This window comes from Rattus norvegicus, chromosome 7 (assembly GCF_021556685.1).
Source record: "Rattus norvegicus strain SHRSP/BbbUtx chromosome 7, alternate assembly SHRSP_T2T, whole genome shotgun sequence".
Lineage (NCBI taxonomy): Eukaryota > Metazoa > Chordata > Mammalia > Rodentia > Muridae > Rattus > Rattus norvegicus.
This window is the reverse complement of record NC_141540.1, coordinates 120,266,839-120,292,513: the sequence shown is the minus strand read 5'-3', so window position 1 is coordinate 120,292,513 and position 25,675 is coordinate 120,266,839. Positions and strand designations below refer to the sequence as shown.

At 49.7% G+C, this 25,675-nt stretch overlaps 3 protein-coding genes across 6 annotated transcripts in view; 1 reads left to right on the top strand and 2 right to left on the bottom strand.

Moving 5' to 3' along the window:
* Window positions 1–667: 667 nt before the first annotated feature.
* Polr2f (RNA polymerase II, I and III subunit F) lies at window positions 668–12,300 on the bottom strand. 3 transcript variants are annotated; one of them, XR_015624402.1, is made up of 7 exons: window positions 12,204–12,300; window positions 9,523–9,592; window positions 8,000–8,130; window positions 3,146–3,217; window positions 2,832–2,973; window positions 1,924–2,022; window positions 668–1,413 (listed from the first exon to the last, which is right to left on the bottom strand). XR_015624402.1 is itself a non-coding variant. In NM_031335.3 (5 exon segments), coding segments are annotated over 5 exon segments (384 nt in total). In that variant the 5' UTR covers window positions 12,224–12,268; the 3' UTR covers window positions 2,842–2,882.
* Window positions 12,301–12,391: 91 nt separating this feature from the next.
* Window positions 12,392–20,023, top strand: C7h22orf23 (similar to human chromosome 22 open reading frame 23). Of its 2 annotated transcripts, XM_087557448.1 has the most exons (7): window positions 12,392–12,494; window positions 12,656–12,767; window positions 14,252–14,314; window positions 18,191–18,373; window positions 18,915–19,043; window positions 19,252–19,352; window positions 19,474–20,023. In XM_087557448.1, exons 1-7 carry the CDS (start codon window positions 12,492–12,494, stop codon window positions 19,543–19,545), a joined length of 663 nt encoding a protein of 220 aa, XP_087413574.1. In that variant the 5' UTR covers window positions 12,392–12,491; the 3' UTR covers window positions 19,546–20,023.
* Window positions 17,728–25,675, bottom strand: part of Micall1 (MICAL-like 1) — a 30,195-nt gene continuing 22,247 nt past the window's right edge. The window contains 6 exon segments of the mRNA NM_001419632.1: window positions 17,728–22,180; window positions 22,986–23,032; window positions 23,195–23,309; window positions 25,030–25,103; window positions 25,226–25,316; window positions 25,436–25,562. Coding sequence (NP_001406561.1) covers window positions 22,059–22,180; window positions 22,986–23,032; window positions 23,195–23,309; window positions 25,030–25,103; window positions 25,226–25,316; window positions 25,436–25,562 — 576 coding nt within the window. The 3' untranslated portion in view covers window positions 17,728–22,058.

The following is a 25,675-nucleotide window of genomic DNA, read 5'->3' as shown; positions in this document are numbered from 1 at the left end:
CGGTCAGGCCTGGTTCTATAGAATGTATGGGTATGGATGGACCTTCTGTGGCTGCACACCTCCACCCATCACCTCCCCCAACACAGTCAGATGCCTCACAGACACACACACTCAGAGAGGGTAGGGGGAGAAACCGCCCATGCCAGCATCTAGCTGAGCCACCAGAGCAGCAGATTGTTTCAGTCTAAGCCAAGCCCCATCCACTGTGCTCCCTGTTTGTCCTTATTAGGGGCCATGGCCTATGCCACTGCCAAGCTCACACCACCAAAGTCAGGGGGAATCTCTATCAAGCTGTACTGAGGAAGTGCCAACAGCTGGACGTTCCCATAGTAACAAAGTTCTTAGTGTGTTCCCCGTTGCTCCCTTTCCCTGGGGTACCCATCCTTTGGCCTGAGGGAATAGCTCTCGCTGTCTGATGCTTTCGGGAAGCTGGTGCCTAACAGTTTGTCCCGAGCTGCTTTCTAGGCCCCACTGCTCCACACCGTCCCTCCATCCCCATCGGCCCATGGGAGATGGGCACTTTACGATTCCATCTTAACCCCACAACCCATAAGCTCTCTCACCGCCTGCCCCAATGCTGGCTGCCTCGAAGCTTGGTATCTGAAGCCCCTGCTCTTCTCAACAGTATCTGATGCAGCAGCGGACCACGTGAACCACACAGACACTGTTTTTGTGTTTTATTGATCTTTAATAGATTATCTGTTGAATCTGACCCACTCCTCCACCTCTGCTAAATCTTGGTGTCTGGCCTTCCGTGAGCTGGGGTCCAAGTAAATACACCTACACATCTGAGTATCTTCACTGAAGTCACTCATAAGTGAAAGGGGAGCCACTACCCTGAGTGCCCCTCCACATCAGCTCTCTTCCTCACACGTGGAATGTGTCCTTCACCCATCACAGGTGTCAGGAGATTGCCAACTCCCTGGGTAAAACCAGGGCTGAGGCAGTCTCTTGACCTACCAGACCAGATACCATAAAAGTCTATATTTTTTCATTTGATTTGACAATACCGACTCCTAAGACCCACTCCTGGCTGCAGGTTTCCATCTATGACACCAACACTGTAAGATACGAAGTGACCTCATACCAGCCTTTCATGGGGACCCTTACTTGTCCCTCTACTGAAAAGCAGGACATGTTTCCATTTCCAGTCTATGGGACTCCTGCTCCAAGGGGGAACTTTAAACAGAGCTGACAAGATGGAGGGGCCCCAAAAATAGAGGGACCCACTACCTCATGAGATCGCCCAGGTCATCACCACTGGTGTAGGCTGCAGGAAAATGGCCATGGGGGGAAGACGAAATGGAAGCCAGTTAGGTTGTTCATCCCTTCAACACAGGCTGGGATGTGCTCTGGCATAGCAGCAGCTCTGGTATCAGGTGTTTTTAAATGACTGACAAGATGACCATAAACCTAAGGAGATGGGAGACTTTACAATGTTGGCAGGTGACAACATATCCCACAGGAGACAACCCCAGGCCTGCCAGGTCAACAAGGGGCTGCCCAAGAAGAGCAGAATTCAGAGGAAGGTCAGAGGAAAAGCACCCACTTCTCCCATCTCCCTGCACCCTATCCCCTAAGGGTTAACTCCCCCCCCCATCCAAGCTTCATCTCCCTTAATCACATCTGATACTGAGCAGCCCAGCAGGGAACAAAGACACCATTTAGAGAAATGGGGCCGAGAAAGTGACCCCCGCACTCTGGGGCGGCTGCCTGGATGCCAGCACAAAGGCGGCATTTCAGAGCTGAAATTTCAGCACCCAACTTGATTAAAGGATTCCAAAGGCTTGGAGGAGGGTGGTAGGGGTGCGAAGTCTATGACTCCCAGAATTAACCCTTATCCAGAGCAGCAAGCACCCCTCCTATTACTGTGGCCACTCCTCCTTCCACCCTGACCAGGGTGCCCAATCCCATGTGGCACACCATGTCTCCTGAGAGTTGCAGTGGGCCAGAGGTCAGGCTGAGCCACTCAAAAGCCATTCTTCCTTCCAACTATGTGGGTGTCCAGGGTTACCTTCTTTTCTAAAAAAAAAAAAAAAAAAAATCTTAAAACAAGGTCTCATGTAGCTCAGGCTGACCTTGAACTCACTGCAAACCTCCTGCCTCCACCTCCACAATACTGGGAATACAGGTGTGCCCTACCATCCCTGACTCTACCCCAGGATATGAAAGGAACTTCCTGAGGTGGGAGGCAGGATGCACAAGAGGGCCCACTGAGGCAGGAGAGGGACTCAAACTCAGGTCTGAGGAGCAGAGGGCACAAGGTAGTAGATCAGAAAGGTAGGCCATGGGGGCACTGAGTGGCACTGGCCTGGGACAGAGTGGTGATAGGGCTGCAGTTGCTGCCTTGCCCAACAGGGCTCTGCCTGGGGACAGTGGGGGATCACTGCACCCCCACGCTTCCTGCTAAAGCACCGCTCCTGAAAGGGGATCTGAGTCCTCGATAAGAGCTCAAGGCAGGTCCCTAGGAACAATGGCTGGCTTGATGAAACCTGCTCTGTGATACTCCTGAGAAGGGAGAAGCCCCTGCAGCCAGTCCCCACTGGAAAGGAAATTGGGGGTTTCCGTGGCAACCAGCTCCCTGGGCACAAAGACTCATCTGTCTGCTGAGAAGGCAGCTGAGGTGTCTCCCTGCAGCAGCTTTTGCTCTGGTGCATGGGGAGAGATGGAGGGATGGGATGGGGGCCCTGGTGCTTTAGAAAGAGCTAACAGTCACAGGGTCACCTCAATGTATGCCCATCCTGTAGTAGGGCAGGAACAAGAAAGCAGCAGGTGTCAGCATGCAGGCAACAGGGGCAGAGGGGGTGTGAAGAGTGAAGTTTATTATTTACATGTATAAAATGGGCATAGAGATGGTGCCTGGCACAGCCTGACAGCTCTGCTCAGTCGCTGATGATGAGCTCATCCACGCCCCAATCCTCATAGCTTCCATCTGGCAGGTAACGGCGAATGATGATGGGGATCTTCCGGGCCCTGTGTGGGGAGAAGTCGAATGAAGTGAGAGCTGGTGCCCTGGCTCCCAGCAGAGAACAGGTGGTAGTAGCACGTGTCACAGAAATGCCCTCCCTTGGCTCCCGGGGGCTGGCCATGCATGAGCCACAGGTCTAAAGAGGCCCGAGATACTCTGAAGGAGGGGCAGACTTACTTGAGTTCCTTCATGGCGATGAGCAAAGGGTCTGTCTCCCCCTCCAGCTCCACCATTACTGGGGCACACATCCTGCAGAGACAGAGAAAGATTGGAGAGACAGCAGACAAGGCTCAGAGAAGGTGGATCTGCTGTCCTGATCCTCATCTAGCAAGGTCACCTGGACAGGCAGGCCTGGTGGCAGCAGTGTTCAGGGAGCCACCACTGAGCAGAGGGAAGGCTGGCAGACTGGATTTAAACTGTGCCTGTAAGCACAAGTCACCGAATTTCTCTCCACATCCCAACAGCCTCTTCTAAAATTGAAGAAGAGATCCCTACCTCACTGGGGAAACAATGACAAAAACCAGATAGCAGACAGGCTCTGCACGCCAGACACTGACAGCTACCTGCCATGACCTCTGCCTCAGTGGGAGAGGCCTACTTTGACTTCCACTTTACTATCATGGAAACTAGGTACAGAAAGGTGAAGCTCTAGTGTACAGGAATGCCAGGGTGTTGCGGTGGGAGTGGGAACATCTTCATAGAAGGGATAACATTTGAAATGTAAATACATAAACTATCCAATATAAAAGGTGTCCTGCCCCAGGTCACGTAGGCAGAGCCAAGGTCTGCTCCTCACCACTGTGCTGGGATATGTCCCAGGTAACATACTGAAGTCATCTGCATGTCATACCCCATCAGAGAAGGCCCTGCATAGCAACACCCCCAGAAGAGTGACACTCTTCCAGCCTGGCCCCTCATTCAAGCCAGAACAAACTTCCATGCCTCCCCTAGGTTATGGTTAAGTGTCCCCCAAATTAAGATGACGACGGTATTGGAGAAGGAGCTCTTAGAAAGCCACAAAGGGGCTGGAGAGATGGCTCAGTGGTTAAGAGCACTGTCTGCTCTTCCAGAGGTCCTGAGTTCAAATCCCAGCAACCATATGGTGGTTCACAACCATCTATAATGAGATCCGATGCCCTATTCTGGTGTGTCTGAAGACAGCTACAGTGTACTTATATATAATAAATAAATTAAAAAAAAATTAAAAAAAAAAAAAAAAAGAAAGAAAGCCACAAAGGTGTGACCACCATGATAGCCTAAGTGGCTTTATTAAAGGAAGAGAAATCCAAGCTAGCAAGGTTGCTCAGTTCTACCAAATAACAGCACTCTGCCATATTACGATGCAGCTTGAGGCCCCACAGGTGAGTTGCCATGTTCTTGAACCTTCTAAGCTCCAGGACTGTGAGCCAAATGTACTAAGCCAGAAGCCTGTCCTCTGGACTTCTGTCACAACATGGACAACAGGCACAGATCCCTTTCATTTCTACTCTCTGTCCTCACCCACCTCTGTCTCCTTTTTTTTATTTAAAGATATACTTAATTTTTTTTTTTTTTATGTGAGCACTCTGTTGCTCTCTTCAGACACACCAGAAGAGTGTCCCATCGGATCCCATTACAGATGGTTGTGAGCTGCCACGTGGTTGCTGGGAATTGAACTCAGGACCTCTGGAAGAGCAGTCTGTGCTCTCAACCATTGAGCCTTGGGAATCTGTCTTCTGTGCCCCCGGTGAGTTAAACATGCGTTTCTTGGCATCAAAGCCACCATACTACTGTCCACACCAGACTATGAACATCTGTCTGGTGGCCCAGAACCACACATGATCCACTATGAGGGCCCAGGCCCCAGCTAATGCTTGGTCCAAGCAAAACTTCCAATGGCAAACAAGGGCACATCAACTCCAGGCCTGTCTCCTGCAGACAGACGCTTCTAATAACCCTGGACAGCCTGACGCCAATAGATTCAGACTTACGAACAAGCATCCAAAATCAAGGGCCAGTGCCTTCTCCAGGCCATAAAAGACCAATGATTTTCTTATGTGTATGGGTGTTTTGCTTACATGGAGGTTTCCAGTGCCTTTGGAGGACACTGGATACAAGAGCACCAAGTGCTCTTAACTGCTGATCCAGACAGAATCCCTCAGCTCATGAGGGGGTCTGAGAATTATACCTTCAGAGGTACCTGGGTGACTCTGGGGACCACCTTGAGACTGACATTTATTAGTTTGTGACTAAATATTCTGGTCTCTGCTAATCCTAAAATCCTGAAATTTTCCAAAGAGCAGAAACCAAATGTCTTTTCTGACATAATGAAATGTCCCCAAAACTTGACGTATAGCTCAGCAGTAAAACATGTAAGGTCCTGTTTAGTTTGCCATACATACACAGAGTGCTTTACATAAGTAACCATTGACCTGACCGGCCGTGTCCACTCTCTCCTCACATCACAGCAGTAACTGAAGGGCATCGCTCATCAGTGCCCCACAGACATGCAAGCGCAGGCTTTGAAGTGACTGTCTTGTGCTGCAGCTACTAAAATAAACATGTCACCATCATCCAGTGAAGATGAGGTGAGTGACATCAGCCAGCAGGTGGCGCACGCAGGCCAGGCTGGACTCGCCAAAAGCTATCCAAGATGGCATTTCATTCAGCCCCTAAGCAAAGGTACAGCCCAGGCCTCAGTGTACAGAATCCAGCCTGGCTGTGCTTGAACAGAGGGCATGGGCTCCCTAGGGGAAGGAACACTAAAGCCCGGACTAAGCAGGATCCATCTTACTCCCACAGAGTATGACCATCCAGTTGGCTTAGACTGAGTTGTCAGGACGCCTCACTCCTGTGAGTGTTCCACACTGGCTTATCAGACACGAGTCAGTTTTGAACCTGTCCCTGTAGGTTTACTGACATCTTTTACTAGTTTTATTTATTTATTACAATTTTAAAAAATACTTGTATTCGTGTGTCTATGTTGGGGTGTGTGCAGGAATGGAGCCAGAAGGTTCAGACTCTGAAGCTGAAGTTAGTTACAGGTGGCTGTGACTCAGTTTCCCTTTAAGAACAGGACATTCTTTTAACTTCTCTCAGCCCTTTGAAACAAGACTGTATTTATCTTGTGTGTGAAGAGTTTAAAATGTTTTTATTTTCACTTAGGTATGCTTGTGTTTATGCGGCTAGGCCACAAGTGTGTGGATGCCCACAGAGGCCAGAAGAGGGCGCCGGAGAAAGGTCTATAGCTGAGAAATGACTGAGGACCTTGTCTACACATAAAACCCTTTACCCAGGGCGGTATGAACCGCTATGAGGGGATGTACACAACACTATGCCTCCCCAACAAGTTGGCCTCCACGTGCCCTGTGGGAGAATGCTCCACTGCTGTCCTTTTCTTTCTCCTTCGTCCATCCTGAAGCACCCACCATTCCACATACCAACATGTGAGGAGTCAGCAGTTTCGATCAAGCTTGGGTCTCCCACTAGAGTTCCATTAACACTCTGCCTCCTCTGAGGTTATAGCAATCACTGGATGGGCTGAGCCTATCTGCTGTACGATGATGTCATACAGGTGAAGGCAGGTACAAGACAGAACGAGGCCTGTCATTGGACGAGAAGGAAGGATAGGCAGGAGAAGTTTTAGAGAGAAGAGGAGACTGGAGCAAGAGAAAGAGAGGAGCCAGGAGAACATGGAGGAAGATGTTAAGATTCCTCTCTGCACATTTACAGGTTGTTATGAATATTGGTTTTTTTCTTTCTTTTCTTCTTTTTTTTTTTTTTTCAGAGCTGGGGACGAACCCAGGGCCTTGCGCTTGCTAGGCAAGCGCTCTACCACTGAGCTAAATCCCCAACCCCGGTTTTTTTGTTTCTTTTTTTTTTTTTAAGATTTATTTTATTTATATGAGTACCCTGTAACTGTCTTCAGACACACAGAAGAGGGCATCAGATCCCATTACAGATGGTTGTGAGCCACCATGTGGTTGCTGGGAATTGAACTCAGGACCTCTGGAAGAGCAGACAGTGCTCTTAACCGCTGAGCCATCTCTCCAGTCCATTATGTATATTGTTAAGGGATGGATGTGAACAGGGCTTTATGTGTCTAGGTGGACAATTATACATTATCAATTGGTTGTAAGTCAATTGTGTAGATGTATTGTACATTGAGCATTTAACACATAAATCTGGTTGTTGGGTTCCAATTTGCTGAGTAATGATTTCACTGGGTGTTGGGAGTGTGAACAGTTTGTGACAGGAAGCTGTGTTAGTCTATAGAATGCTTGGGGCTAGCATGGTGTGAGGCCATGCTAGCAAAGCCTGCAGAACACTATGTAAGTCTCATGCGTGGTAACAACCACCAAGGGGACGGTGTGTGAAAGCGGTAACAGAGAAACAGCTAGAGTGTGCGGATCCTCGGGAGTGGGAACTCGCAGGAACCAGAACAAGTGTCATTTTTTATAATTTTATAGCAACAACCTGCCTACCACCCAAATTTAGGAAAACAGAAAATGCTACTCAATGTCCTAGAACCCAGAAGCCTGCTGCTCCTAGGCTTTCCCAAGTGAAGGGCCCTGCTCACTTCGCTGGGCTGGCCAGTCTCCCCAACACAAGCATAAGCCTGAAGGGGCTATTGGAACCCTGCCTGAATTCACTCTTATTTTGTTTGACCAACTGACAGGAATTATCTGAACTCAGGTAATCACATGAGCTGGGCAGACCCCTACCTGAGCTCCACCCCAGACCTTTTTTCATTCTTTACCTTGGGGCATCATCTTGCTGGTTGCCCAGACTAGCCTTGAACTCACTCTGTAGTTCAGGTGGGCCTATGAACCCACAATCCTCCTGTTCCTGTCTCCTGAGTGTCTTCAATCACAGGTCTGTGCCACCAGGCCTGACCAGGGCTTTTACTGTCACTTTTCAAGTCTATTTCTTACATTACACCATAGGCTACCTAAAGCACATCACAAGCTCTGCCACACCGGGACTGGGCAGGACCAGAAGCCTGGGGCTCACTGTGGCTGACCCAGAAGACGGCCAACGGGTAACACTTACGCAATCTGGAGAGCCCGGGTGCCCAGCACTCGGGCTCGCTCGTACTTGGTCATGTATGGAGTGGTGATACGCTTCTGGTTGGCCTGCGGTCGTTCACCAGATGGGAGAATCTCAACATTTTCCTGACCCTCCTGGATACCAAACAAACAATGAGGGGAAATCTTAGGGTAAGTTTTGGATCAGGTAGGAAGACAATGACGCAGACACTCCCCACCACCATCAGTCCTTTCTGGGTGTCATGGATGGTGCAACCACTCACTAACACCCTACACACTACTTCTTAATTTTTACCAACTTGTAAGGCGAGGATTGTGGTCCCTACCAGGAGCTTTAAGTTAGCTGACCTGACCAAAATCTCCGAGCTAGCACTAAAGATGACTGTGTTCAGAACTATAGAACCAGTTGCCTTGCCCGAAAGGTTGGCCCTTTACGTGATGAGCACACCCTGAACCAGAAGCTCAGGACAAACACCTGATCTTTCATATGGCAAATGAGTCAATGGGTCAAGTGACGAGAACAGTCATGGTAAATGAGAAAGAGTCAAACCCATACTGAGCACAGCCCGCTGGACTCTGCTCTGTTCAGGATAGAGACAGAGAACACATAAGGCCCTGGGTCCCATCTCCTGCAGCTCTTGTGCACACAGTAACAGTAATAATAATCTGGCCAGACTAGCACAGATGCCGAGGCACAAAGCAAAGAGTTTCTGACAGCAGAGCTAGGAACTAGCAAAGAAAACAAAAGCTTAGAGCAATGGCTGCTGGCAGGAAGGTGCACAGCCCAGGACGAGTTTACATGATCCTAAAACCAAGAATTAGGTTAGGGTTTGTCTCAGAGAGTAAAATGCTTACTGCCCAAATTTGGATCTCAGTCTCCATGCTGTAACAGTGTGTGCCCATACACACAGAACTAGTAGTAGAGACAGAAGGGTTTCTAGGGCCTGCTGGCTGACAGTCTAGCTGAGCTCCAAGTTTAGACAGATCCTGTCTTGAAAAATAAGATGGACAACGATAGAGGACCATGCCTGGTAGTGACCTCTGACCTCCATGTGTGCTGCACAGGTAAGTGTGCCTGCATACACAGACACATGGCACACATGCATGTGCATAAAGATACACATTAAAAAAAGTAACTATTTGTTGAGTGCTTACTGTATGCCAAACTGTACTGTAAGTGCTAGGATACAGTGGTGAATAAAACCAAAGTTACCTCTGCCTGGGCTGCCTTTAATCCTACCACTCGGGTGGCAGAGGATGGCTGGTTTCTCGTGACCTACAAGTCAGCCTGGCTTAAATAGTAAACTCCAGGCTATCTACTGAGAACAAGTCCCAAAAACCAACAACAACAAATCATACATAATAAGACACAATAATCCCGAGACCTAGTTGAGGTGACACTCAGAAGGCCCAGAGCGGATCTGTGGAAGCTCACTCCTGGGAAAAGGGCAGCGAGAGCTCTTGGTGAGCACTGCTCATCCCTCGGTGTCCCCGGCTGCAGGGCCAAGGCTGGAGCTCGCTACTGACCTCCTCAGCATTTTCCAAGTCGTCAAGCCCTTCGTCCTCCTCCACGTCATCAAAGTCATCGCCATCGAAACTGCCAGAAGAAACCAGTGGTTAGGGCATCACTGGCCAGAAGCAGAGACACAGCCTACTGTCTCAGCTATGATGGACAGACGGACGTGGAACTGACAAATCCCCAACAAGGGAACCAAACTTTGGTGGGTCACTTTATGTCTCCAATTTTGTCCCATATGTCCCTACATTTTGCTAGGACTCGTTTGTTGTGGTTTCCCTCTTTGTGAACTATTCTAGTCAGCATGTAAATGGATACTTTTCTGGTCTGGAGACTGTTCAATGTTTATCTTGTGTAAGTTTGAGTGTACACACACACAAGTGCCTGTGGAAGCCGGAAAAGGGTGAGATTCCCTGAAGCTGGAGTTGTTCTACCTGGTGCTGGGAATGAAGGTTTTGCTCCCTGGAAAATTGGCAAGTGTTGACAACCTCTAAGCCATCCCTCTCGTCAGCCTATCGTAAGAAGAGAAATAGAAATCTGATGGTGTGGTGGCACACTCCAGTATGCCTAGCACTTGGAAAGTGGAAGTAAGAGAACTAGGAGTTTGAACTCCACCTGGGCTACATAGTAAGATTCTGTCTCAAGAGCAAAGGCAAATGAAGTTTACTCCAGGACTGGAGTTACTTTTGTAACTCAAAAGTAGAGTGTATATACAGCATGCATGAAATCCCCAGCCTTCTCAGGACCAACACACTACCAGCATCACCGGCCTCTTTTAAAAACAAATAAACCGGGGCTGGGGATTTAGCTCAGTGGTAGAGCGCTTACCTAGGAAGCGCAAGGCCCTGGGTTCGGTCCCCAGCTCCGAAAAAAAGAACCAAAAAAAAAAAAAAAAAAAACAAAAAAAACAAAAAACAAATAAACCAACAAAAAAACCAACCAACTAACCAGCCAACCAATCATTATTCTCTTTCTCTTCCTGCTACAGTCTAATTCCATATTCCCTTATGGTGGAGAAAACAAACAAAACAAACAAACGTAAGGCCAAGACAACACTGCCATTTTCATGGCCTCCAGTTACCGGGTCCACATACACCACCAGGACAACCTTTCCTGTTCTCTCCTTCTACTTGTGCAGCAAAAACACCTTTACCACTGAGCCATTCCATCAGCCTCCTGTGGCACAAAATGTATGAGGAAGCTGCCAAACCCACTGTTGCCAATTCTTCTCTTCCCTGTCATATTCTCGCCTCAGTAAGACTTTCAACACACCCTCAAGCTCCAAAGCCACCCTTTGTGTGCTCACCGATTAACCCAGCCCTCCCAAAGTGTCTCTCTGTGCTGCCTGGCTGTCCTGGAATTCACTCCATAACCAGGCTGGCCTTGAACTCAGAGATCCCTCTGCCCCTGTCTGCCCTGAGTGCTGGGACCAAACACTTGCACCACTCCCAGCTTCACTAACGATCATTACAGTGCTGAACCCTTGCCACAGACATTCATCCGACAGCCAGCACACCGGGCTCCTTCCTCCTGCTTCCCACTCTGGGGAAGGGGCTCCTTTTCTGGGTTCTCTTCCCTCAGTCACTAACTAGCCATCTCTTCTCTGGTGGCACTCTGCCCTGGTCAGCACTGCCATCTCTGCTTTCATTGCATTTTTGCCTGTGTTTTGTCTGCTTGTGTTGAAGTCAGTTTTCCTGAATACTATGTAACTCTGGCTGGCCTGAGACTCACTATTTAGCACAGATTGACATCTAGTTCATGGCAATTCTCCTGCCTTAGCCTCTCCCAAGTGCTAGGATTATACCTGTGAGCCACCACACCCAGCCTCTGAGTTCTGACTGATACATCTATACTACTGATATAGCTGGACTACCATAGTTTATCTTTTGACCTAACACATACAGCCAGCCCATCAGGGAATCCCTTAGGTTCTATCTTTAAAATATATCAGGAGCCAGGCATGGTGGCACACGCCTGTAATCCAGTGCTCAGGAGGTAAAGGCAGGCAGATCTCTGTAAGTTTGAGGACAGCCTAATCTACACACTGACTTTCAGAACAGCTAGGACTATGTAGAGAGACTCTGTCTCAAAAAAGAACAAAAATACCCATCACTTGGAAGGCAGAGGTAGATGGATCTCTAAGTTCGAACCACCTGATATATGGTTATATTTGTTCTCCAAATAAATAAAATAAAAATATGTCTATAATCCAGCTGGGTCTGGTAGCACATACCAGACATACCAACACTTGGGAAGCTGAAGCAAAAGACTGTAGCAAATTCAAAGCTAGTCTTAGCTACATCATGAATCCCCGGCCAGCCTGGGTTTCAGAGTGAGACTTTGTCTCAAACAACACTAAACTTCAAGCTCTCCAGAGTCCACTCCCACTTCTGGCCACCTTTGCTACTATCTCACCTAGTCCAAGTCCGCGTCTGCTCCCAGCCTTCCAGGCCATTCTCTGGGTTGCTCTTTCCTCCCTACTTCCACGACTACGCAAGCTACACCACTGGCATTCACTTCCAGAAAGGGAGCGCTCGGTGGGCAGGGGCTACACGGACGAAATCTCTGCCCACTGTCCCCACTGCTCCGCGAGGTAATAAGTTCTGAAGACTTCGCCCCACCGACCCACTAGCCTGTACTCCAGGAGCCCGGCTTGCACCACAACCTCCGTCCCTCCGTGGCCCGCGCTCACTTGTCTTCGTTGTCTGACATGATACCTTCTCCTCACTGGCCGGTCCGGGTCGCAGAGCAGAGAAACGCGCGCTTCAGCCCCTTGCGGCAACACGTGTGGTTTGCGCTTGCGCCGTGACCTAGGCGCAATCACTTCCGGGAGGCAGTCGATCGCGAGCGCTAATGCGCGTGCGTGGGGGCGTGTCTGCTAGTTACCATGGTAATAAGGAGTGCTTGGTGAGGACGCTCACACTCTGGCTCCCCGGAGGATTTCCGTGAGGAAGGCTCTGTCACGCCCGGGTCATCGCTGATGGTGAGCGCTCCGCCCTAGACCGTCAGGATAAGGACTGTGGTCACCGCGCTGTCCGGAGCCGAGGGGTCGAGCACCAGCTTCTCAGTCTCCTAGGTTGCTAGCGATGAGAGGTCTGTCTGCGACGCGGGAAGAGGGCTGGTCATTCCTTCTCTCCCTCCTAGAACCCTCCCATGGCTTCACAGGAGAGGGTGGACGCAGTGGCAAACGGAACCGGGTTCCACCGCTGCCGTAAGCAAGCCGCTTACACGCCGGGGACCTGTGAGCTTCTCAGAGGTTAGTGCATTAGCGGACCAAAGACTTGAGCGGTGCGGTTTTCCCTTAAGAGCTTGGGATTCAGAAGGGTTCTGGGGAGAATCAAAGGCCAGAGATGGAGAATTTTGGAATGGTTAGCTCATCTTTTACGTGCACTTTCAATGAAGCCTATCTCCTTCCCACCACAGTAGGACCTTCACAGTACCACATTCAACTCCCTTCACCGGGTTTAGCATAATATATAGTCTTACAGGTGTTTAGTGTCCCAGCTATCATCTTCTAAATGGTGAATGCCACCAGGCAAAGAACGAGCCAGCTTCCGCACACAATTGTAGCTCCAGACTCTGCTATGTGAATGAACCTGCATGCATTTAATTATTCAACGACTAAAAAGCCAATATATGATTTGGATATTGTCCTAGGTATTCGGAATAGAGTGTTGAGAGGATTGCGAAAGCCAATTCTTGCTCTTATAGAGCTAATAGTACAGGAGGGTAACAAGAAAAATTAACAATAGAAAATTATAGAGCTGGGGTGTCACTCAGTGATAGAGTATATTCTAGGCAGATGTGAAGTCTGGATTTCAGTCCCAGCACACCACACGCCAAAATAAGTGTGTATGTTACAGTTGGAGAGATGGCTCAGTGGTTAAGAGCATTTACTACTCTTTGAAAGTTCAGTCCCCAGCACCCATGTTAGCCAGTCACCAAAAAAGTGTGTGTTTGTCTTAGGCAGATATAAAGCTATGCAAGCTTACTACTTGGGAGGATCGCCTGAGCCCAAGAAAAGCGAGTCTGTATAATATAGTAAGAACCTATCCTTAATATAAGGGTTGGAGAGATGGCTCAGAGATTAAGAGCACTGACTGCTAGTCTCAAGGACCCAAGTTCAATTCCCTACAACCATGTCAGGTGGGCCAAAACAGTCTATAACTCTAGCTTCCTATGATTCAGTGCCTTTTTTCTGGCCTTCACAGACACCCATACACACATACATTCACACACGCGCTCTCTCTCTGTCTCTCTCTCTCTCTCTCTCACTCTCTCTCTCTCTCTTTTTCTTTTTTCTTTTTTTTCGGAGCTGGGGACCGAACCCAGGGCCTTCCTCTTGCTAGGCAAGTGCTCTACCACTGAGCTAAATCCCCAACCCCTCTCTCTCTCTCTCTTAAGGGAAGAAAAGCTGCTCATGTCGTTGATTCTGAGAAAGAGGTGGGTGGACGTGTGTGTGAGGCTGCCCAATGTATATACCAAGTTATGACCATAGTGAGACTATGTCTATAAATAAACCAATAAATAAAAAGGTAGAAAACAAATGAATAAATACAAGAAAAGGAAAAAACCAGAAGTGGCATGCACTCTGGAGAAGATGAAGTAGGCAGAGGAGTGGGAGAGCTCGGTGCAGAGCTGAGGAGACAGTGCTACAGTGGGGCATTGCAGGGGTGGGTCATGGTCAGGGGAGGGTGCCTGCTGAAGCTCCGGAACTCAAAGATGGCTTTATTTTTGCAGTGATGATGAAGGAGTCCAAACTGACAAACTTCCAGCAACGCCATATCATGGACACCATGAAAAGTAAGGACAGTCACTCTCACTCAAGAGACTTTCTGGGGAGAGGAACCAGGGATTTTTTTTTTTTTTTTGGTTTTTTCGGAGCTGGGGACTGAACCCAGGGCCTTGCGCTTTCTAGGCAAGCGCTCTACCACTGAGCTAAATCCCCAACCCCAGAACCAGGGATTATTTATTTATTTATTTATTTATTTATTTATTTATATTTGAGACAGGGTTTCTCTGTGTAGCCCTGGCTGTCCTGGAACTTTATAAACCAGGCAGGCCTCAAACAGATCTCTTAGGAGATCTGCCTGCCTCTGCCTCCCAAGTACTTGGATTAACAGTGTGTGCCACTGTGCACAGCTCAGGGATAGGTTTTCAATGCTCCTCTATATAAAGGTGGGAGTTTATTGCAGTGGGAGTTTGTTTAGCAAGGTCTAGGCCAACCATGACTACACAAAAAAGGCTTGGGTGCCGGCGATGGTGGTGGTCCAGCACTTGGGAGGCAGGGGCAGGTGGATCTCTTGAGTTTGAGACCAGCCTGGTAACAGAGTGAGTTCCAGGGCAGCCAGGCTACACAGAGAGAGAAACCCTGTCTCAAACACAAAAATGGAAGACCAAAAAAATAAATAAATAAATAAAGAAAAAAAGGTTGTCTCAAAAAAACAAAAAGGGTTGGAGAGAGTGAGGCAGGCTGGAGAGATGGCTCAGGGGTTAAGATAGGAGCAGGTACTGTTCTTGTAGAAGATCTGAGTTTGGTTCTCAGCTCCCGTGTAGGGTGACTCAGTCACCAAAAACTCCAGCTTATGTCCTCACTGGGCACTGTGGTTCACAGACACACAGGCGTATGTGTGTATGTACGTACATATGTATGTATGTATATATGTATGTATATGGTGTATACACACATAACTAAAAATACATTTTTGTTTTTCAAGACAGGGTTTCTCTGTGTAGCTCTATCTGTCCTAGGATCTGCTCTGTAGATCAAGCTGGTCTCAGAGATCCGCCTATGGACACCGGGCATGCACACAACATACATCCATCTATGCAAGCACTCATACACATAAAACAAAACCAAATAAACCTTAAGAGACAAATCTTCCTTGAAGCTTCATAGCTTTGGCTGCTGCCCCGGGGATTCACTCTGCCTCTCTTTAACTAAAACCTACCGTTGTTAAAGAAACCTGGTCTCAAAAACAAACAACCACGAAAACAAGAAAACAACTAAACTGGGGCTGGGGATTTAGCTCAGTGGTAGAGCGCTTACCTAGGAAGCACAAGGCCCTGGGTTCGGTCCCCAGCTCCGGAAAAAAAAAAAAAAAGAACCAAAAAAGAAAAAAAAAAAAAAAGGGGGGGGGCTGGAGAGATGGCTCAGTGGTTAAGAGCCCCCGACTGCTCTTCCAGAGGTCATGAGTTCAATTCCCAGCAACCACATGGTGGCTCACAACCATCTGTAAAGAGATCCGATGCCCTCTTCTGGTGTATCTGAAGACAGCTACAGTGTACTTACATATAATAAATAAATAAATCTTTAAAAAAAAAAAAAAAAAAAAAAAAAAAAACAACTAAACCAAACCACAAAACAAAAACCCTAAGTTGTTCTGGAGCTTGGTTCAGGACAACAAACCCCTCTCCTTCACCTGAACACCTAGCATCATGGCAGCCATAACTAGTTGCTGAGTCCGCACCCAAGGAAGAGCTAGAGCTGGAGCTGATCACCTGAGAACAAGGCATCTTCTCAGGTCGGTGAGGGGCAGGCACGTAGGAAGCAGCAGTTGTTGAGCCCATAAGCTATATCCATGCCCTAACCACTCATCCCATCTGTCACTACCCGGGCCCAGCTCCCCACCAATGCTGGGTGAAAAATGAACAACTGTTTTCCTTGGCCATGAATGAGACTTTGAACAGCAACCCAGAGAGGTAACCCTTCCCCACACCTTCCCATGGCCTCCTACATTGCAGAATAAAAACCATCCTTCCAGAAGCTTCAGAAGTGTTTTCTAATCCCCGCTCGCCTCTTGGCTGCTGCCTAGTTACCTGGGCACACACACCCCCAGCACCTCTTCATGGTTTTCCCCCACTGTTACCTTTTTACAGGAACTTCCCTGACAAACACTAACATGTAGGCTGAAGTTCTGGCTCAGCTGGTAGAGAGACCCCTTGCCTCTTACACACAGGCATTAGATTGCATCCCTGGCACCACATAAAAGTGTGGCTGTCTGAGGAAATAGCTGTGTAGTGCTTGCCTAGCATGCCCCAGCAAATGTCTCCCCCATCAAGATGTCCTTAGCCCAGGTTTGGGGGCAACCTGAGGTAGGGATATTTTGACATTCATTTAACATATTTCCAGGGACTTTAATGAACAAAGGGCTATGTTAGAAGCATGACTTGATCTTCGCTGTCTTCAGTTCTCTCTGACTCTGCCTTTTCCTGTTCTCTTGAGAATCCCTCACCAGTGCTCCCATTATCCTGCCTTTGGCTCATGTCCCTTTCTTCCCCCCTTTCCCCCATAGGGTCAGCCACTCTCTTCTTAAGCTGTTGATATGCTGGCCACTTCTAAATCTGGATCTCCCACCCCAGCTTCCCCTCTCTTTAGATCTGTTTTTATTCCCCACTGGACATCTCCCCAGGCTTGTCCATATGTCCCCAGCCAAGTATTATTCCTCTCGAATTCCTGCCCTTGTGACCTTCATTACAAGCCACACCTACACGGGCTTAGTCAGCATCTCACACCCTTATACTCAGACACTCTGAAGTTCAGCTGTTCCTCTCCCTTCCTTACATTACAGAGCATGGGATTTGGAGTCAGGTTGGTTTGGGCTTGATTTCCAGCTCTATCATTTTTGATTGTGTAATAGAGTTATTTAACCTCTCTGGAGCCTCAGTCCTCCCATATGTAAAATGATGATAATAATACCTACCTCACAGGGTTGTTGTGAGGATTTAAATTAGATATTGTACGAAAAGTGCCTAGCACAGTGCCTGGCACATAATAGAGTAGGTGCTCAATAAATGGTAGCTATTATTAAAAAAAAAAAAAAAAAGTGTGGCTGTCCATAGCTGTCATCCATGTACTTGGAAGGCAAAGGCAGGAAGATCAAAAGTTTAAGGTCCTCTCTAGCTTCATAGGAGTTGGGAGGCCAGTCTGGATAGAGACCCTGCCTTAAAGAAAAGGAAAAACCCAAAACACTGGGCTGGTGAGATGGGTAAATCATGCTTGCTACAAAGTTTAACAACCGGAGCTCCATCCCTGGGACAAACTTGGTTGGAGAGAACTGATTATTGAAAGTTGTCCTTTGATCTCCAAAATAATGCTGTATCAAATGGGTTGAAATCTGTATACATATTACACACACACACACACACACACACACACACACACACACACACACACAAATAGAAAAAGAAACAGAAATAGAGGGCCATGCTGAAGCTTCAGTGTATAAGAATGTTTATTGCAGCATTGTCAGAAGTAGTAAAAATCCAGCCAACAAAAAAGAAACAAAATACCAGGGACAACCAGAATGTCCAGAAGTGGACTAGCTGAATAAATAATGTAACGTTTTTACAACTAGTACACAGCTATGAAAAATAAGTTACCTGTGCATGTGCTTACAGGAAGCTGGCCGTGATAAATTGCTAAGTGAAAGGATCTGTTACTGACCATAGGGTATGATCCAGTGTAAGAACCGTATGTGTACATACCAAACGATCAATCCTTGGATGTTTTAGAAGCTTCAAGAACAAGGAGCAACCACCTAATTGTTACTATAGCTTTCAGAGGAGCGGGCCTGGACGGATTTGGAGACTGTCTACACTGTTTGGCTTCTGGCAGCTACCTTATTTCTCTGAAAGCAAGCCAAACAGGTGCTCCCACTTGCTCTTTTTTTTTCCCAGGAGGAGCCCCTCTACCCCTGCAGTGCAACCCGACATCCAGCCAGAGGGACTCTCCCTCCAAGAAATCAGCTGCAGCCATCTACCTGCCTCCCATCCTGGCTACCCACACTCACCTCAGGCCCGCCAGCTTGTGTCAAGCCAATGGGGCATACAGTCGTGAGCAATTCAAGCCTCAGGCCACCAGTAAGTGGTGACCGTAGAGCTCTCTTCTGGGGTCACATCAGCCCAGGACACACAGTATCATTCAAACGAGCTAGTAACAAACTCTGGCAGGAAACCAGGCAGGTGGCCCCCTTTATCTTCCTAGAACTTCCTTCAAATTAATCCAGTTTTCCCAATCCCAGAGGGACATGTGGCTGTGAGCTGCTTATCCTCCTGTTCCCTCAAGTTCATCTGCCTGCATTTGAGGCCACATTGGGGAGCCCCTCCTCCTCTAACATTGCCTTTGGCCCAGACCCACTAACATCCCCACAGTTCCTACACACAGGTCATTTCAGAGGCCTGGTTTCTGGGTTACCCATTAGCTTTGCACTGGTGCCTTTTCTTGGTTGTTTCCACTGCTAGCCTAACAAGTTCTGCTCAGGAACAGCCAGTGAAGAGCGGGATCTGGAGAGGCCCACTCCTCACAACCCAGATACCCACAGTGCACACAGCCGCTAATGGGAACAAGGGAGCAGGCCTTGCTCTGTACCTTACTTAGCAAGATCATTTCTGGGCCCCACAGGAGATCTGGAGAAGGAGAAACGAAGACTCCAAAATATCTTTGCCACTGGGAAGGACATGGAGGAACGGAAAAAGGTTCCCCACGTGCAGCAAGAAGACCCAGCTCCTGAGCTGGACCGGTTTGACGAACGTGAGCTAGTGTGTGTGTGTGTGTGTGTGTGTGTGTGTGTGTGTGTGTGTGTGTGTTGTGTAGTGTGTGGTGTAGAACTGCTGGGGCTAACAAGAGCAACATGGCTTGATAGACACCCAGTCTCCCTCAGAGACCATGCACTGCCTGAGACCCTGTGCACTCTAGTCACACTGCCCTGTGCACATGATGGCCCCTCCCCTCTGTGCAGTGGTGAAGGAAATCCAGGACAGGAAAGAATTCTTGGCTGCCATGGAGGCTCTGGGACAGGGCAAGCAATACCGAGGAATCATCCTGGCTGAAATCTCCCAGGTAGGAGAGGCCACCAAAGAGGGGAAGAGTAGAGTCAAATGGGAGGAACCCAGGCCTCAAGGATAGGTGGCATCTCAGGCATCCTGCCATGACCACAGCTCTTCCTGGCGGCTCTTTGCAGAAACTCCGGGAAATGGAGGACATTGATCGCAGGAGGAGCAAGGAGCTTCGGAAGGCCCTCACCACCACTTAGACCAAGACTAGGGCGGGCTCGCCCAGTGAGACTGCCAACCTAGCACAACAGCCAGAACCGGAGCCCTTCACTCTGCAGTGTCACCTCCCAGGCCTGTCCACCCACACAGGCCATGCCAGATCATGATATGGCACTGTCCTGGGGCATGAGACAGTACCCTAGACGCTGCCCAGGGATGCAGAGCCTCAGTGGGATGTCCATGTCCCAGCTACTGTACTGAAGCCTTTCTAGGGAAAGGCCCAGGCACACCATGGTGAAGCTCAGGCTCACCACCTTGGACGTGTGCCTGAGGGCACCCTCTCTCCGGCTTTTCTGATGTCACAGCTGGCCTCAGGTGCTCTGTTCTGCCTTTCTGAACCTAAAAGTGAACATGATTCTTTCCTTCCTTAGGATCTAAGTCTTTGCCGCCTTGTAGTCTTAGGCAAATGTTTAACCACAATGATTAACTGGCCAATAAACACATTTCACTTGGCCGTGACATGTGCACCTTGTTTCCCCAGGGTACTGCTTATTTGTTCAGATTCAGAATCTGTCCAGCACAGGTGGAGTCTAATGGCTGTTTGCAAATTTCCAGAAGAAAGGGTTAACAAGGTTCATAAGCAGCCTGCAACCAGTGCTAACCTTCAGGACTACGGTGTGAAAACTCATGTTCACCAAGATACTCAAGTAATTAACTGCAGAGCAGCCCACTCAGGGCAAAGGTCACGGGGATGGCATCCAAAGACTGGGAAAAATGCAAAAGAGAAGGCCCTATGCAAAAGGGCCCTGGCAGATGCCACAGTTCCTTTCCAGGGCCCCTGAGGCCTCAGCCTGAAGGTCAAGCAGCACCTGACAAGGAAAGCAGCCCTTCTCGATACTTGGCACCCCACCTGCTCCCCAGCTGGTACACCCACTCCCCACCAGGTGCACCACCTGCATCCCAGGTGGTACACTGCACATCAGTGTCCTTCCTTTAGGCGGTTGACCCTGAGCAGCCTGACCTTCACCAATATTGTCATTTTCCTATCCCATAAATGAAAATATTTCCTGCTCCTGCTGGACGTTCCCCATAATTCCAATAGAACATATGACCTGTGTCCTTGTCATAGAATAAACTGGTCTATGCAGTAGCCAGCAGATGAGCATTCAATTAGTAGGGACAAGCTTTCAAATTTACAGGCCTAGCGCAATGGAAAACCCAGGACAAGTGTAGTCCACAATGAGAAACTCAACTTTGATGTCAACATTTACAACTTACACCTGTAGGAGAACTGGATTCTGAGTTTCTTCTGAAAAAAATGGGCAAGATCTGGCAACCCTGGGCCCATGCTCACAGAACACAGGTGACTATGAGAAAGGTTGTTCTGTTCCACTGAGATATGAACTTTCCTTGACAGTGAAACAGCCTGGTAGAGCCCTCTTGGGTTATAGCAACTGAGTCATAAGGCTCCTGTGAAAGACCTCTGAGGTGGTGGCCTTGGCTCTAGGACAGCAGATGCATCTGGAGAGACCACCAAAGGCTACATGGGTCAGGTTCTCAACTGAGTGGACAGCTCAGACAAGCAAGAGGGCACAGATGTGGCTGTGCCCAAGGCTGTAGGGCACCGGCAACTGAGATATAGTGAGTTCCTTCCCAGGATGCACAGAGGGAGGAACTCTGAAGTCTGCGAGTGTAAGAACAGTGCTTGGACCATAAGCTGCCTAGCACAGTCCACAGCAAAAAGAGGCATCCCATCACTTCACTCAGTGGTGAGTGGCTAGCAGACCTCAGAGTGAAGAGACAACAGAAAAGACAGGCTGCACCAACCACAAAAAAGGAATGGGCCCATCCCCTGGGCATAGAGTGGGCAGAAAGCCTGAATTAGAGAACCTCCAGCCAAAGCACACCTTCCTAGGCTGACCTGAGTCACGGCCCCAGCACAGCCAGCAGAGGTCCCTGTGTAGTAGATGAGGATTTCCACAGATGGAGGGAGATGAGGGGGAGGAAACAACTGTCATCAGTCCATTCCCTTCTGACACTACACAGAGCACTCACTCAAGGGCTGGACTTGAGACTTCATAAATAAAGCTCCAGGGTGAGGTGACAGAGTCTCAAGGGCATCTGCACTAGACAGGAAGGTGGGCCAAGGGTCAGGGCGGAAGGAAGCAGCGAGGCAGCCAACCTTGCTGCTGGCCTGCTGCAAGGTATGCAAGCCCTAAGCCAGGGCCTGCTGTGAGCAGGACTGATGACGACCCCATCTGGCCTGGTTCAGAGAGCAACAAGGAGAGCCACTGCCTCTGCCTGGAGCCTGCATCCCTGCTTGTCCCCAGGCACATCACAGCATCTGGAGTCAGGGCAAAGTCACAGCTGTCTGGGACACAGGGAAGAGGGAAAAATCTTTAGCCCAGACCAGCTGGAGACCCCTGAGGAGGGCAAAGGTCACCCAGAGACTCCTTCCCAAGGTCACTGTCCCCCTTGGCAGGTCCAGGGGCAGCAGAGTGCTGCTCTGGCCTCCAGGATCCAGGAGAGGAAAGGAAGGCAGCTTCCTTGGCTGTCAGCTCTTGCCCGTAGGGGCCTTGCTCTTGGCATCTCGCTTGTTTCCCAGAAGCTTCAGCACCTTCATGGTCTTGAACTTGCCCTTCTTCTTACTGTCAGACTCTGCCTCTCTTTGGAAATCTGAAGCAAAGAACAAAGACTCAGATAGGAAGGGATGGAAGCACCTGGATAGGATGGGCAGTGGCCAGTGTCACTGAGCAGGTATGCAACCATCAAGGGCTCCAGGCCATCCTTTCACCGAGACACCTCAGAAACCATATGCCTCAACCTCAGTTTCCCAAGTAAAACGTATGCCTTTGAAAGGAACCAACACTAACTGTGCTGCTTACAGGTGCCTAAGCTCAGGCTGGCACTTCATATAGTCAACTCTGTAACCCCCAGCCACACTGGAAAGAGGTGCCATCACAAAGCTCATGTGCCCAAGCTGGGACCAGGAGCCAGTCTGGCTCTAGCCTCAGCCACATGGCCACAAGGGCACAGTGAGTCACGGATGGAACTGAGGTCAAGCCCCAAGCCCCAGCTCTCAGGGATGCATCCTTTAGCCACGACAGATACTCTGATCCTGAACAGGCTCCGGGTTCCTAGACCCCCAAGTCAGCTTGCAGAGCAGAGGGCATAGGACCCCTGCTAAACCACAGTTGTCCTGTGGACACAAAGGAATCCCCTGGCTACCCTCAAAACCTGGCAAGGACTGGCCTCCCTTGCTCCAGAGGGCTGGGAGTTTGCTTTACAGCCAAGCATCCCATGGGGCTGCTTGCTGCAAATACAAGCTGCAGCTCACAAGCAAGTGCTGGCCCCTCCTCAGGGGAGCCTCACCTTTCTTCTTTTTTTTTTTTTTTTTTTTCCGGAGCTGGGGACCGAACCCAGGGCCTTGCGCTTCCTAGGCAAGCGCTCTACCACTGAGCTAAATCCCCAACCCCCTCACCTTTCTTCTTGATCATAGTTTCCAACATCTTGTCTTCCTCTTCTTCCCTGGGTAAAAAAGAGAAGCTAAGTGTCTACCACAGGAAGGAACCAGGTTATCTGTGAGTCCCTTCCAAGCTCCAGACCCCACAGGACAGGGCGAGATGAGGCAAGTGCCCTCCTAGGCTCTACCAGGAAGCTGCTCCCCCAACAGGATCCCAGGTGTGGCACCTCTGCCGGTCCTCGTCCAGGCAGTTGACAATGGCATCGCGCTGTTCGATGAGGGTCATGAGCTCCTGCATCAGCACCTTCTCTCTGGCCCGATCGTCGTCTGTCCAGTCCTTCTCTGCCAAGGGAGAAAACCAGGGTAAGTGGTGGGAACCTCTTCACAGGGACAGCACACACATCCTGAGTCCCGGAAGACAGCAGGCCATCCTTGCTGTGAGATTAAGAGAAGGACCCAGAGTGCCACTTACAAGCTGGTAGGGAAATGAAGGTAGGCCTAGGGAAAAACGAAGAACACTTGGCTGCCCACCAAATACCCTTCAAGTGATGCCCTGCAGAGCCAAAAATGCTCAAGAGCTTCCTGCCCACAAAACACAAAGGTCAAAGACACCATGCAGGCCCAGGGTGCCCACCAAATACCATCTAAGGACACCCTGCAGGGCCAGCAATGCTCAAAGGGTGGCTTCCTGTGGAAAGCAACATGGGACTGGCTTGAGTGAACAAGCACAGGGAGGACAAGGAACTCCCAGGAGTCCACCTGCAGAAGCAGTTCAGTCCAAGTCACAAAGCGGAATGTGCCCCCACGGCCATGGAGGAGGGCAAACGGAGGGACAATGGGCCCCCTGGTGTCACTAACACTTGCCACCCTCCAGATTCTTCCCTCTTCCAGGCCTCTTGATGCTTGATGTCTCAATAGGACCACCCTCAGGGCCTGCAAGGCTGGGTGCCCATATCTGGTGCCACTCATGTGTTAAGCTACCAGGAACTACCCCATTCCCACTTCACCTTGAGGGACAGGAAACCCAGCCCAATCCTGGGGACAGCAAATGGCTTCACAGCCACTACCCAAATTCCAATTCTCCTGTGTCCTCACCCCTGGAGCCTGGGTAGGTTGAGCTCCTAGTCTACGTGCAGGGAAATTGAAGTTTTAGAAAACTAAGCCTTTTGCCAGCATTACCCAGACAAAGTCATTGAACCCAAGCAGCCTGACCTCTCACATGGTGGCCTTTTGTGGCATCTATGGGCCCATCTCCCTCAGGGTCCCATAAACTAGCCTAATCTTCAAAAGCAGCATCAGGGGCAAGCTGACTAGGGCAGGGTGTGTAGCCACAGCCTTGGGGCTGCCGGTCATACTCACTCTAGTTACACCAGGCTCCTGAGAGGTGGCCACACTCCCAGCCTCCTGCTGAGGTGAAAGTGACTCACAGTTGGCAAAGGAAGCCAAGGACATTCTGTGACTTGGGGCCATCCCAGCCTTCCAAGTGCCCAAGTTAATGAAAAGGCAATACTTCATTCACAGAGTCAGTAAGAACTGGTGTGGGGCAGGCATGGGCAGACAGAGCTAGCATCTCCTACATAAATGAGGAAAAAGCCCGGGCTCTGGTCCTGGTCTTCTATAACCTCAGCTCTAAAATGGCAGTGACGGTTGATGACATCAGCACATAGGAAAGACGTCAGAGCGCTGCATCCTTCCATGGCTCTGTGATCTCTGCCAGCAGCTATGGCTCAGTACATGCCACAACCACAGACAAGTCAAGCACTCTTCCACTCCATTTCCCAGCTCAGCCCTCAACCCTCAGCACACCCGAGGTTCCTGCCATGCCCAGAGTCAAAAATACGTGGATTCTAAGAATCAGATTTGGAGGCTGGATAGTGGTGGTGCACACCTTTAATCCCAGCACTCAGGAGACAAAGGCAGGTAGATCTCTGTGAGTTTGAGGCCAGCCTGGCCTACAGAGCTAGTTCCAGAGCACTTAGGAAGCAACCTCCCTAGTTTTAAAGGCAGGCTCCTGTGGCCCAGGCTGGCAAGGGTCTCCTGGATCTTTGGGTCCCAGGCTCACCTGGCTTATTGAGAAGGCACCGGAGTTCAAACTCCACATCAGCCTGGCGATGCTCCAGGTTCTGCTGCTTGAAGCTGAAGGGTGGGATGAAGAGGCAGTGAACGCTCATCTGCAGGCAGTGCCGCCATGGCAGACGGCACAAATTCCCAGTTCCCCTCAGACCCGGCGGGAAGCAGGCAGGGCAGTCAGGACTCACACATAAATGAGCTCCGACTCTCGCCGCACTAGTAGATGCTTCTCGTGAATGAGCTTGAACCAGTCCACCAGCATGTCGTCCTCGCTGCCTTCTGGAAGCCAGAACCCCACTAAGGCCAGAGCTGGCATCCCTCACAGCTCCGCACTCCCAGGTGGAGGGGCTCCCCTCAACCCACAACCCTCAGCCAGCTCCTCTTGGCAGCTCCCTCACCATTGGCTCCACCACGCAGCTTCTCCTCCAACAGAACTCCGCTGTGCTCCAGGGCATCCAGCTGGCGCTCAATACTGTCCATCTCACCATAGATGTCCTCTTCAGGAATATACTGGTCAGCCTGGACCTGCCCAGTAATGTTCTGGTCACTTAAAGAGCGGTGGCTGTCCCCTCCACCGGCTCTCCTCCAGCTCACAGGGTCCCCTAGCACTGCAGGCTCTAGGAACCCAGGTCCTGTCC

What these genes read in the sequence shown, in the direction of transcription:
- C7h22orf23 (XM_087557448.1), top strand. An exon ending in TATCATGGACACCATGAAAA is followed by an intron (nt 14,315 to 18,190) that starts GTAAGGACAGTC and finishes TTTTTTTCCCAG; the next exon opens with GAGGAGCCCCTCTACCCCTG. An exon ending in ATTCAAGCCTCAGGCCACCA is followed by an intron (nt 18,374 to 18,914) that starts GTAAGTGGTGAC and finishes TGGGCCCCACAG; the next exon opens with GAGATCTGGAGAAGGAGAAA.